We start from the raw sequence: 13632 nt of genomic DNA, 5'->3' as shown, positions 1-13632 counted from the left end.
TCAAAATATAAAACATACCTCCTATCCTGGCAATGGCAGTAAAAATCAGAAGAGTAATCTTTCTGGAACGGCATTTTTACATAATTTAGAAATGTTAAGTACCAGGAAGACTACTAATCAAGTAGTTTTAGCAGCCAAGTTTCCCTCTTTTTACTGAATGGAACAAATGCTTTAAATAAACCGTTTGTCCTCTTCACTGAAGAGAGCTAGTCTATTCATCTTTAATGAGCTAGGTTTTTTGTTGGTGGGGTTTTTTTTTTTGGGGGGGAAGATTAGCCACGTACTGTAGTAATGCCTACTGCATATAATCCAAGCATTTGCTGTGAACAGTTGGAGAAAGCAGTCAGTAAGAACCTAGGATCAATGAAATAGATGTTACTTTAAGCCATCCACAAAATGGAGACCCATATAGTGCCCAGTGTTAAAACCCAAATCTCTTCTCGCGCTTTTTGTTGTGCAAGTTCATCCCCATGAAAACAGGAACTGATCCATAGTTCAATTTTCTTATTTCCTTAGTCAATTTTCACATTAGTGTAGATTTTACGAACAAAGGCACTTGTTCCCATGTAACCAATAGCTCCTGCAAAATAAACCGAAAACGTTGAATACGTTAGAGAGCTGATCATCAAAATAAGCCAGCAATGTAACACACACACACTTAAACAGAAAGTCACATAAAGCATGCGCTCTGCACACAGAAAATTATTTACCTGCCATACTTGTTCTCAAACTCTAATTATCCATGCTCCCAGTGAACGTCTGGCAAGAACTCCCCTAGTCTAGCAATCTAAATCCATTAAGCCATCTTACCAAGAGGCCATGCTCACTTGGCCTCGATAAATATAGCAGCCCCCCTACTGCTGCCAATAACCAGGTCCCTTTTTCTGAACAGAGGGTAAAAAACATACAATCACCCACTCTGCAGGGAAGGTGGATAGGAGGGCGGGTTTTTATTATAAGTTACATGCCTTCTGGATGAGTGTTTTATTGGCAGATGGCTTTTTCCTTCCCACAAGGCACAAATAATAATAGATCCCCATCCCAGGAGTCTTAAACTCCAAGGAGGTCTGTACAAAGAGATTAAACTAGTAGCAGTTAGTAGTTAAAGGAAATTGCAACCTGTGGTTTTCAAATTACTAGGAGTCATGAGCAGAGTATGCATTGTCACAGCAGTAATAAAAGAACAGGTCACTGAGTTTTTGATAGGGCCAACAGTTTATGCTAAACCCAAAATACTGCAGAACTAAGAACACCTAGAAAAATGAAAGAAATGCACTGGACCAAGACCTCTTCTAAGAAAGAGATTCAGCAACCTACCTGGTCAAACCCAGAACCTCAGGTTTGCCAGGCTCAGTAAATACTGCTTGCCTTAGGATATCCACAGGGAATACCCCAGTGCTTCTCCTTCATCTCTTCCAAGCAAAATGAGAGTAAATCAGCCTTGTGGAAGTCAGTTTGGCTAAGTCTCAAGTTAGAAGCGAAGTCAAAAAATCAAGCAAGAATTAGAGAGAACTGCTGTCAGACTGCCAGAATAACACATCATAAAATATGGGAAGAAGAGGATAGAGAAGTGAGGGCCTGTAACTCGCTACAAATAAGAGAACTCCTAACATCAAACACTTGGATGCTCAGTAAAGAACAGACTCTAAACAGATATTTTTGCCTCCCTGAAGCAATAAAGTAAAGCCCAGAACAAAGCATGAAACATTTTCAGTGATCTGGGATGCACCAGACTTGCATAAGATGTGTTAAATACAAAAGCCTAACCAACGCTGAAAAATTTCTGCCAAAACTTCATTTTTCAATAAAAATATAAAGTTTTTTTGCCTTTAGAAATGAAGGCTGTACAGACCTGCAACTAGCATTGCTGACCACACATTTATTCAGAACCTGGAGAGTTCTTTAAGTCCTGGGGACTGCTCAAATAATTCATGAGGTCAGCCCTTAAACTCACACAGAATTTTGGTTTTTAGACCCCCAAAAGCCCAACATTCATATCTAATCAGGAAATCCGCACAAGGCAAACCGGGTGCATCGTTCCAACGCTATCGGAGTAGTGAAGAGCCTGTGGAGTCAGCCTCTGTGTTGCATAGCATGTCAAGCTGTATAAATATCATGACAACCATTCCACTGGCCAGCAAATGAGGGACTTTTATTGCTAACTTGGCCAAAGTAGAGTTTGATTAAAACAAATACAGCACACACAAGATCAGGTTGCTGCTTGCAAGTGTTAAGTGTGCTGAGGATGCAGCAGGGAGAAGGCCTGGCAGTTCAAGGACAGACCAGTACAGCATTCTGACAGACCCAAGCACAGGCTGTGCAGAGGAGGTGACGTGAGCTTAGAGTCATATGGGAGCACACACAGACTTTACTGTAGCCTGTCAAGAAACTCATCTTCTGTCCTATGCAGTAAATGGACAAAATAATGGCACTGGACTCCTGTTTTAAGACTCATCACATTTTGCCTGTTAAAGTAGACACTGGCAACAAATCCAATGCCCATTTTAGTTGCTAAACTCAGATACATTCCAGAACTTGTTCTTTGAGGGTTTCTCTAGTGATGCGATGCCAGGTATCACAGAGATTTGGGAGAACAAAGCACTAATTGTGTTTCATTTGGGATCTAGAGAATGTGTGCATGACATGGAAGCGAGGGGGAGGAGCAGAGAGTAGCAGTCACAAGCTCTCAACCCCATAAACAAATCATAACCTATTCTGAATCACAGAAGCCTTATCCATGAAGGCCACTAATGGCCAATACCCAAGGCAGGGGTTAAGCCTCAAGGCTACTTCACAGGCATTGAATAAAACATGGGGCGGAAAGGGGGAAAACCCTAGACAATGATGACTAAAGAATGTCCTGAAACAACTGCAGGACAGTTGGCTCGTTTGAATAAAAAATCCATAGTAAAGGAAATTATTTTATTTATTTGTTTGTTTATAAATATAATCTGATAAGGTGTTTAACTTGGTTATGGCCTATATAGGTTTAGAAGAAATAGACTGCAAGCGTATTTCAGCAGAACAGCAAGCTTTTAAATAAAGAGAAAAATCCAAATAGTGAGGAAGAGCAACCACAAAACAGAAAAAGATTCCCATCTATTACTTCAAACCAATTAACACTTACTACAGTTGTGACTTTGTAAGCACAGAATTTTTTTAAAAAGCCCTTCAATCATACTTACAGTATTTATCTGGATGCTGAAGTGTTGTATTGCAAGAGGCCTTTCTATACTACCTAGCTCCTAAGCCATCCACTGAGTTGGGGAATAAGTTTTATTATTTTCTGTCACTAAGAGGGAAGCACAAGGAGCTCAAAAGGTTTGGAAGTTCTCATGGGCTCCCTACTGTCCAGTCCCAGAACTTAGATGCTCTGCAGAGGGCAGCAGATTTTGTGGATCAAAGCACCCCACTACATGTGGGATTTGAGTTCACTAGGCATTGTTGGGGGCACTAAAAACTGAGTTGGATGATACAAGCCTACAGAGAGTTGCCCTGGGCTGCTTTGGACCCTAACTAGCTCGTCTCGTATCCAACTGTGTGATACTGAACACGCCCATTCGCATGAGCATCCAAAGCACAGCTCTACACACTTTTCACAGGAGACGTACAGTCAGTAGCACGCACACTGCACAATTCTGTAACACAAATGTCTTTGTTAGACCTCAATAGCAGCAAGTTCCCTAGACAAATGCTTTTTGACAGGGGATTTTTTTTCTTTCCTCCACATGCTGAAAATGGGAGTTCTCAGTAAAAAGGAATCTCACAGTTAAAGAGACAAAAAGAAATCTCAATAGAGCTGTGGAAATAAAGTTTAATGTGTTAAAGTATTTTCTGATTTTGAATAAATTCAGATTTTTAGGCTAATATTCCATCAAGTAGTGTCCTACCATGACAAGAAAGCATTCGACAATCTTCCTTTTCCATGTTTTAAAAAACATTTGAATTACAGAAACTGGTAGGCAAGCTTGGCTTCTGCATCATAGACATTTTAATCAATACCAGCCTGAGCACTTTAAAAAGAAAAGATTAGAGCTGAAAAGTATAAGCCTATTAAAGAAAAAAAATGGCTGCAAGACTACCAGAACAGCAGGGAAGTCTTCTAGTGTGCCAAGAACCTGATGAAGCAAGATTAGATTGTACGAGAGAAAAGGGGAACAGGTACTCAGCAGTTAAGAGATATTTCCCTCCCCTTTTTATAAAGCATTGTGAAATTACCCACCCTCTTGGGATATCAAGAAATGTATACTTTACAGAAAGTAAGTTCCTGTAAGACATCATGTCTCTCAAATATCTAACTCAAAGAAATCCTTCCACTAGAGTCTACAGGACTATTCATTCACTACTAAGAAGGAAAGTATTAAATAAGGATCACACATAAAAAGCAAATAATGCCATAGGAAAGTGCAAAAGAACCAAGTAGCACTTTCTGAAAGTCATAAAGCAAAGGATAAAAATTAAGCTAACAGGTGAACAAGTATATCTGACTTTATCAGATGACCTCCATGCTGAGAACTACTTTTTTTTTCTAAACAGCTGTCAAAAGAGTATCTTAAAAAGCAATTAAATTCAGCTGCACACAAGAGCACTCTGCACTCTCCTCACCTTTGAATATTCCAATACTTATTTCTCAAATGCTATCCTGAAGCATCAGTCCTTTCTGTTCTGGTCATCCTCACATATACATGTCACAAGATACAGATGGTAGTGTCATCAATATTGCAAAACCATTGATGCCTCAATGGGTGTATCTAACTCCTTGTCTCGGGGCAGCAGTAAAAACTCAAACAAAATGCTAGCATGGACTCAACTTAGTTTGGAATTTATTCTGCAGAATTTCTTGCCAAATATTGAGTCTTTCAAGCTTGCACTGAGTGTGAAATTCTCTGCACAGTACATAAATTATCTTCCTATCAGAAGACACAATTGACAGAAACCTCCTGTATTAGGTTGGAACGAAGTATAAGCACAGAACTCTAAGATTCTTTTTAAAGATCGTAAGCTTTTTTGAGAAGATCTTGCAGACATACACACTCCACCACCAAAATCACAGAGCTAAAAATCAGAAACATGACAGTCTGAAAAATCCTGATAGAAAACTGTCAATATGTTTGAAACTTACCACACATTATTCCCAAAGCTGTGCTAAATACTGCCATATAACCAAAGTAAAATGATGTTTGAAACAAGCCATACATCCTGAAAAAGAAAGATAGGAATTTACGCCAGGTATTTTTCCCAGTTTTTCTCAATAAACTTATTTGGCAATCTGGTAATCTGATATTCAAGGAAGAAAACTACAACTTACTTTGTCTTGAAAAAGTAGTAGTAAAAGGAGTACATGTAAACATAAATCGCAGTTGATGCCGCAGAAAGAAAGCTTGTCCATTGCCTGAAAGTAAACACACATCCATCATATATCTAACCAAAAGGCTTACCAAGAAGATGCAAAATGCGCTAAAGCCTTACCCTGAAAATAAAGTGTACTGGTTCTACAGACTTATTTAACAAAATCTACATGTTGTCTGCTATAAGTAACAAAAGCTTCTAGGGCAACAGCTACCACTGATACCAAGTGATGATCCTACTTCATACTCCTGTGTGCCTTGACTTTTTTTTTTTTTTTATACATACATACGTACACGCACAGATGCACATACACACAGCAAGCTCCTGTACAGAAAGGATCCAAGAACTGATTTTATACCCTACTGCTAAAATCTGGATATGGGACACTTTGAAAAGACTCATCTAGACTGAAGAACATTACTTTTATAGAAAACTCTCATGATCTGGTTAACTATGCAAATAATGCAATACTTACCACCTATAATCCTCTGCGTTTAGCAGGAAATACGTACAAACGATAGTCACACAAACTGTCACAATGCAGAGGATAACCAGAACCAACATCATAAAGCCATAAACATAGTAGATCTTGTAAGCCCAGAATGAAGTAAAAATGAAATACCTGAAAAGAGTAAACAAAATATGCAGATGATAGTGTAATTGAACTTTTTAATCAAATTGGCAAATAGCTGACATACTCACATTTCAATAAAAATTGATCCAAAAGGGAGGATTCCACCTAGGCAAACAATAACAGCTGGTTCCATGAACCTGAAAGACATTAAGATCAGTTTAGGGACAATTTTAATCTTTCATTTATAAACATATTAAGACATATAACCAGATAATTAATATAGTACAGAGAATTATTTAAAAGGCATGCTAACAAGAACATTTCTGTCTCATATCAGCATATTAGAAAGAAGATTCCCCCAAAGATATCATGTGTATGGATAGAAGAAGGAGTTATTCTTGGGGAAAGCTGAAACAAAACATTAAGGCTCATGCCTATCATCTACAGGCATAAGGTTAGGCATCTAACCACCCTTAAAGGCTACAGAAAGAATCTCTCTTGCCCGAAAAGGTCGTAAGCAACCAGGCCCCATAACATCCACTAGCCTTGAATGAAGGCAGTGAAATCTCAATGCTGTTGATGGCTACAAATACAGCAAAAAGTGCAAAGAAAATTTTGCAGGGTAATGGTTATATAATTAAGAACCACTGTTTATTTTTAATGCTATACTGAGTCATGAGCCTATGGCCAAAAATGAATACTCAGCTACCTGTAGATGATACTGTCACTTACTAAAGGTGACCTCTGTGTAGTACTTGCAATGATGCTGAATCTAGCTAGTAACCAGTGATTTAATTTGCAGCTTCTTTTATTATTTATAGGCAGACTTGTCTAAGTTGACGGTGTGCAATTTCATAATCTTCAAGAGAAGTATCTTATTTCTTTATATCTGTCATGCTGATCCAGAAAAATCCATCAGATTCCCAAGATACAGGTCACAATATAAATCAAACCCTCGCATCCGAGCTGTGCAACCCACCACTAACAAGAGACTAAGTGTGCTGCACTTCCTGGGTATCGCAGGCGTACACGTTTCAGCGCCCCCTTCACTTTGTCTGTTCCGTTCCTCTGAACACGGAAAGCAAGAAAAATCTATTAAAAAATTCCTCTGAGGATATTTTCATTTCCATAGCTTGCTGCTTCCATCTCAGAATTAAATTAATAGGAAAAAGTGACTGCATTCATGATTTTCCAAAAACCCAAGTCTACTTTTTGAGACTAGGCACCTACCCCTTTATATTCACTTCAGAAATAATAAAGGCTTATTCGCAGTTCAAACCATATACCTGGAGTATTTTAGGCTCTGTGCCATCAACAAAAGCGCAGAATTGGGAACAGCATTGCAAGCTTCTCCCCACCATCACCCTGCAAATATGTCTCAGCTTGTACATGGAGACCATTAAACAGAAGAGTTCTGTCTCCAAGGCACATTCAATCCTAAATCTGTAAGAGGCATTAACTACAGGGGAAAGGTTTAGTTTCAAGATACCCATACAAGAACTGGGTTAGGACCATCCCTTTTACATAAGAGACTGAAGAGCATTTCAGGCCAAATGTGAATCAGTGATCCAGGACTGTAAAATCTGCTACAAGTATTAACCATTAACTGCGCTTGGAGTTCTTATTCAACAGAAAAATCGTATTAAGGATATGTCTGTAGAGGTGTTCTTCTAGACGCAACTCAATTTAAATAAAAAACATTATTCTAGAAAAAATTTAAGGATCACAACTGAAAAGTCATTTTAAATGTACTGAAGTGAATATATCTAGTTAATATGCATGCTTGTCTTTACCATTTTTTTTCTGGTATGGGACGAGGCACTGCATTGACACGACATGGAAAATTAGGCTGTCCTGACAGATTTCGGCCAAGAATTGTACCAACAAGGTTCAGTGGAAGAATGACAAAGAAACAAATACAGCACACTGCCACCTGTAAGCAAAAAATAAAATAATAATTTAAAAAAACAGGCATAAGATGACAAAAGATGATCACCAACCCACTCTGTATATATTAGTCCTTAGTAGTTATTGCTGTAGAATCATACTCCTAGTTATGAAGCATTAGTCAATATATATCTATTTTATCAAATGAAAGTATTTGTTTCCTGAGAAACTTCCTAATAAACATTAAGTATATTTTCTTGCATCAATTGAGAGAACAGAACCATTACAGATTTTTTTACTGTTTTAATCTAATCATTATACTCAATATATTGGAAAGAAATGAAATGGAAGTCTTTATGGTACTTCATCACAGAAAACTTTGTCAGCTTCTCTTCAAGTTTTGCAGAGTATGCTATCCCTGGGAGTTAACATCTAGCAGTTAGGCAGTTGCATACAAAACTACAACTGCTGGGTGCAAAATTTTTAATCCAATACAAAAAAGAAACCCAAACAAGAATTGCAAAGCCATGTCAGAATACTACCAATCAAAATTTTGGAATCAATTTTCTCCACTATCCACCAACCAGGTAATTAAGAACACCAACTACCAAAGACACAAGTGACCACTGGTATGCACAGATACACAATTTAGAAGCACAATGGCCCTACTTACATATAAAGATTAGGTTTATGCACAATGCGGCAAAGTCAAGAACATGTTCCAGCTCTTACCAATGGAACAGCCCCCCTAAAATTTTACCATGAAACATCTTTTCTCCAGTATATGTATCACAGAATCACAGAATCGTATAGGTTGGAAAAGACCTTTAAGATCATCGAGTCCAACCGTAAACCTAACACTACCAAGACCACCACTATACCATGTCCCTAAGCACCTCATCCAAACGTCTTTTAAATACCTCCAGGGTATGTAGCTCTACTTTTGCTATTCCTTGAAGGCAACATATTTTTATCTTCCAAAACAGGAAAATTTAAAGTGTCTAGCAAGATGTTCTCTACTTATAACTCTTTAGCACAACATGAATTAGCATTAGAGAGTTTGTTAACTTTTTGATATTGACAATTAAAGACAGAACAGTTGCCTGTAATGCAATAACCATAGTTCTGAATACTGACCCTGTGACCTTCTCTATGCAAACAAATAAAAATACTGCCTTTTAAAAGCACTGTTGCCTGAGACTCTGTGTACACCCTGGTGCCTTCTGGGCAAAGAAGCTATATTCCTCTTTCACCCTATCGGGATGCGAAGTCCACGGCAGCAGATTAATCCAAAACAATGGACAGAGGACCAGGTCGAGGAGCCACACACTGACTTGTTTAAGAAGCAGTTACTCCAGGATAAATAAAGGCTGTTCACCTATGTTCCATCTATGGAAATCTACTGCAAGCAGCTGACAAGAACTGCTAGGCTTCGTGAGATGAGGAGCTGTACTACATTAGCTCAATACAAACTTAGCATTATTTCAATCACATGAGTTTAAGGCAAGATCTGGCAAAAGTCAGTGGGTTATCCCTCTGTTACTGACTTGCATACCATTATTAGCCTAGGCCAGATGTGAATGGAAAACATTGCCTGGGGTTGGATGGAGCAAGCCACCATGCTTCACAGAAGGGGTTCACCAAACAGGTGGTCAACAAGCAGAAGCACTGTCCAGACTGCTTTATATATCTTTGAGGAGAGGTTATTAAAAAATTACATCATGAGCCACTAAAATATGAATCTTCAATGGTAAATAAGGAAAAGCTAAGTAGTATTTATACCTACCAATAATAAAGCAGATTTTACACAAGTAATACATCTTTAGTAACTCCTGTTTATCTTCCATTACCGGAAAAAACACAGGTAATCAAGCATAGTGTCTTAGGTAGGACAATGAGGATGCCTAAGAATAAATTAAAGGAGAAATATACAACTAACTCACTTAGCAGATGCAGGTTCTGCACTTGAAAACTGCTCAGTCTAAAAGAATGAGCAGATGAGAATTTTCAGAGAAAAATGTCAAGAAGTATCAGAAACATCAAAGAACATCATCTTGAGTCCTACATTTACTAAAATCCTGACCAAAAAGTTGCAGCTTGTTTGAAGTGCAGTGGGTAGAAGAGAAATTCAAGAATTAAGGCCTGGACAGGATCCAAAGAATTTCCAAGCTGACCATATTGAAACCATTTCCATTTCCAAGAAGAGCTTGCTCTGCTTCCTGCCTGCACAAGGACCTCCAGGAGCGTCAGGTGGCCCCTGTCCATGGTGCTCTGTGGCACTCCAGCAAGTAGGCTTCAAACCTGGCTGAGGCAGGAAGCTCAGACACAGGCAGTGTGAAAGGGCAGCTGTACTGCTCATCCAGCCACAACTGCCTTTTACAGTGCAGTTATCAAGGTGTCTGTAGCTTCGTTTCTTGATCTTGGAAATTACCCCTGACTGGTGACAGTGGTAGAAAGTGAATCCACTGCTTTACTGCAGAAAGAAACTGTCCAGGAACAGCCTTGGGTTCCAAGCTCACCTGGAACAAAACTTAGTAGCTTGTAATTGTCCATCTTGCAAAACACATTGACCATAGGGAATCCATAGGGAAAGAATATAACCTTGGACAAGGAACCAAGCAAGGAACATCCAGGCCTAATTACTGATTAGCTGGCAAACTCCTAGATGAAAAAAGGCAGTCAGTAGCATCTCGTTCTAGTGATACCAACTGCAGAGCTGAATGGCTTCAAATCAGGTGGGCAAGGAGAAGGCCCAACTTGTTCCCGCAGGGCTTGGCTGTTGTGTTATCCAGGAGACTGACTCAGCAGCAGCTTTGAAATCTAAAATGTTTATCTGCATAAAAAAAGCTGAGACAGACCAAGGTTTCTTGAATAATGGCTTCGGTAAGTACTGCCAACCTGTCCCCAGTACGCTTCTAACTGGCATCCATCAGAAAATCTGAGTGCTTGTGGTTTCACAGCTTGATCAGTCAAGCCATGATTGATAATGTTGTAACATCTTCCATTCTATTAACCATTTGGCTGAAAAATGAACTGATTTCAGACAGAAGAGCTAGCATCTTCACTGAAATCTAGTAAGCAGCATTAGGTAAAGTCAACATTTTGTTAAACAATGAACAACCTGCCTTAATGCTATGCTATGTTCTGAGGACAGCTGGAATTGAAGTTCATTTTTTCCTTTTTTCCTGGCGCCATTCAGGCGTCTAAAAATTATCTGAGATGATTTTGCAGTGCAAAGGAGGCCCAACTAAGCAAGCAAGGACGGACCATAGTGCAGGCTCAGGAATGCCTCCCACTTCCACCTGCTTCTGATAAGCTGTCCAAGCTGATAAAGACATCAATGTTCTTTCTTCCGAGAAAACCCCACCCTGGTGACAGCAACCTGCTGGTCTTAGTAGGTTGACCAACACAATCAGTGCTGGTTAGAATTGGCACACACTGTGCTGACCTTAGTAGCATCTTCTTTCTTGCTTTCAACGCACTGTCTGACTCCAAGGTAGTCTACCTGCTCAGACTGATGCTTGCTGAAAATTATTTTCTTCATTCTTGGCAGTAATAGTCTTCTCTGGATGCAAGAGATGACTGGAGATAACTAGCTTTTCTAGGTTCTGCCTTTTCAGGCATGTTCCTCTTAATTTCAGATCTGAGGTGAAGACACTGCCTCCCTCCCAAACCAAACAGGTAGTGCCTGTTGCCACAGATGGCAAGGGTAGTGATGATGCAGGCTGGGCAATGTCTAAACCTGGAGAATTTCAATCCAAAGTGAAGCAAACACAGGGCACTAAGGTACACAAGTGTCTTAACTGAAAAAGAGATGAAGTTACAAGATTTCTGCCTCAAAGGTTTCGGAGAATGAGATCACAATGGCAAAAGCAGCTCAGGTACTTACTGGCCTCCATTTCACCATCACAAACGGTAAGAGGCAACAAAGGCAGGATCAACACACATACGTGCTCTGCCCTCCTGCAGAAGCACCTCACTGCAGAGGTCACTGGTAACATACTAAAAAACACAACCCCCTAATAATAGCTGTTGCATGACAGGCAGAGATAAGAAAGTTAGGTCTTAGTGAGCCTTTTAAGAGAAGTATTACTGTAACATCAGCCAAGAGAAATTCAGAGAACAGTTTTAACTACCACTTCAGAAAACACAAATTATGCAAACAGGCAGATCTACTATATCTACAAACCCAGTTTTCCATCAAGCAAACAAGCACACACTCTCCATAACCCATATTACTGAATACAAATTATATGAGCTTTTCTACCAAGCCAGTACATTAAAATGTACCCATTTCGACTGTTGCATTTTTGTTGTACAAAATATCTTATTTATACACAAGCATCTGATTTAGTTTGCAGGTTCTAGTTGCCATAGAAAGACACAGTCAACCTCACCAAGCCTGCATTCTTTCTAACCTCTTTTTGTTTTGATGGGGAAAGAATATTCTACTGCCCTTGACTGAACGTGCAGGATTCAGTTTTCCTTATTTGAAAGGAAACATTGTCAAGAGGGATATAATTTATGTTCCAGTGCCATGTGTTTCATATTTTCTGACAACTGAAGATTAAACTTCATTCAAAGGTGATAATTAAAATTTTTATGAGCATATCTAATATTAAACAGCTACTGGCAGACTGTGGTGCCTTGACTGCTTAATGCACAAGGGAGAAAAGCAATAAAAATTAACTGTCAAAGCAGCAGCTTGATCTTTCCTGTCAGCTACCAAAACTGCACTCTCAGTCATGACACTCTCCCCCCATATAGAGGCTACTGAATCTGTACAGTGAAACAGTTTTCTGCACATCATCTGCCCAAACATTGCACAGAACAAGAAAAGAATAGAAGGCTTCAAAATAAAATGTTATTAATTTTATTACAACTAAGTTGTTAAGCTAGAGTGCTGCTTTGGGTAATAAATTGAACTGTTGAAAATTTAGGCAGAAGCATTAAGCTGTGTCTATTTTCAGCAAAAATGAGGTTTTTGACCAAGGGTTCCACAGTCACTTTCGAGCAATCTGAGGAAGCACCCTGCTGAATGTATATAACTAGGGTTTTTTCTATTTTTAGCCAGGTATATTTCCTTATCTGGCTCAAGGCATGAAAATCTTTGGGGCTACCAGGTCCTCCTTTTTCAGTGGCTGCCAATACTCATATCAACTTAAAGCTGTCAGGAATGGCTGCGGCCTGGATTAAGCTGTCTGTTGGAGGAAACTTTTTTCTAGTTTAAACGAGGTATAAAAGATGCAAACACTAGGATCTCGATCCCAAGAGAAATTCAGTGTGTGTAACCTTATTTAATTAAATCATTAAAAATGCATACTGGAAACGTTAGCCACACAGGAACCTACAGCTCAAACAAAACAAAAATGGTACAACTTAAACAGTTTAATAGAAGCTGCATGGATTCTGCAGTCAGAATATTACATTAGTCATAGTAGCCTTAATGGAAACTTTTAAATTATGTATCACACACAGAACAACATAAGCAGTCACAACTTACGAAATGCCAGAATTAAGATGGTCCCTTCAAATTCAATCATGCTGTACTCTGCAGAAATTCTGCATTACTTAGTAAGTATTTCTGCATAGAACTACCAACCATGCTCCTCATAAATGTACATGGAGAGGTCACTTCACTTGCCTTTATTTAAAATTCTTTTTAATTGCTCCATGCTCCATTTTTTGCATATAATTCAAACACACAAAATAGAAAGGTGATTGATAAATACACCGAAAAGTCTGACAAAAATCAACAGAAGGTAAGTCAAGGTGTACAACACCTTCAGAAGAACTCTATGTTCACCAGTAACAGGATATAA

General features: G+C 39.0%; 1 protein-coding gene across 1 annotated transcript in view; it reads right to left on the bottom strand.

Moving 5' to 3' along the window:
* Window positions 1-264: 264 nt before the first annotated feature.
* TM9SF3 (transmembrane 9 superfamily member 3) overlaps window positions 265-13632 on the bottom strand; it is a 49232-nt gene continuing 35864 nt past the window's right edge. Inside the window, exons 10-15 of the mRNA XM_075505032.1 lie at window positions 7717-7856; window positions 6052-6120; window positions 5825-5971; window positions 5309-5392; window positions 5123-5199; window positions 265-580 (exon numbers count right to left, since the gene is read on the bottom strand). Of these exons, the coding sequence (XP_075361147.1) occupies window positions 513-580; window positions 5123-5199; window positions 5309-5392; window positions 5825-5971; window positions 6052-6120; window positions 7717-7856 (585 nt within the window). The 3' untranslated portion in view covers window positions 265-512. The remainder of the gene's footprint in view (window positions 581-5122; window positions 5200-5308; window positions 5393-5824; window positions 5972-6051; window positions 6121-7716; window positions 7857-13632) is intronic.

The sequence above is a fragment of the Mycteria americana genome, chromosome 6, assembly GCF_035582795.1.
Source record: "Mycteria americana isolate JAX WOST 10 ecotype Jacksonville Zoo and Gardens chromosome 6, USCA_MyAme_1.0, whole genome shotgun sequence".
NCBI classification, from domain to species: domain Eukaryota; kingdom Metazoa; phylum Chordata; class Aves; order Ciconiiformes; family Ciconiidae; genus Mycteria; species Mycteria americana.
This window is presented reverse-complemented; position numbering and strand designations above follow the sequence as displayed.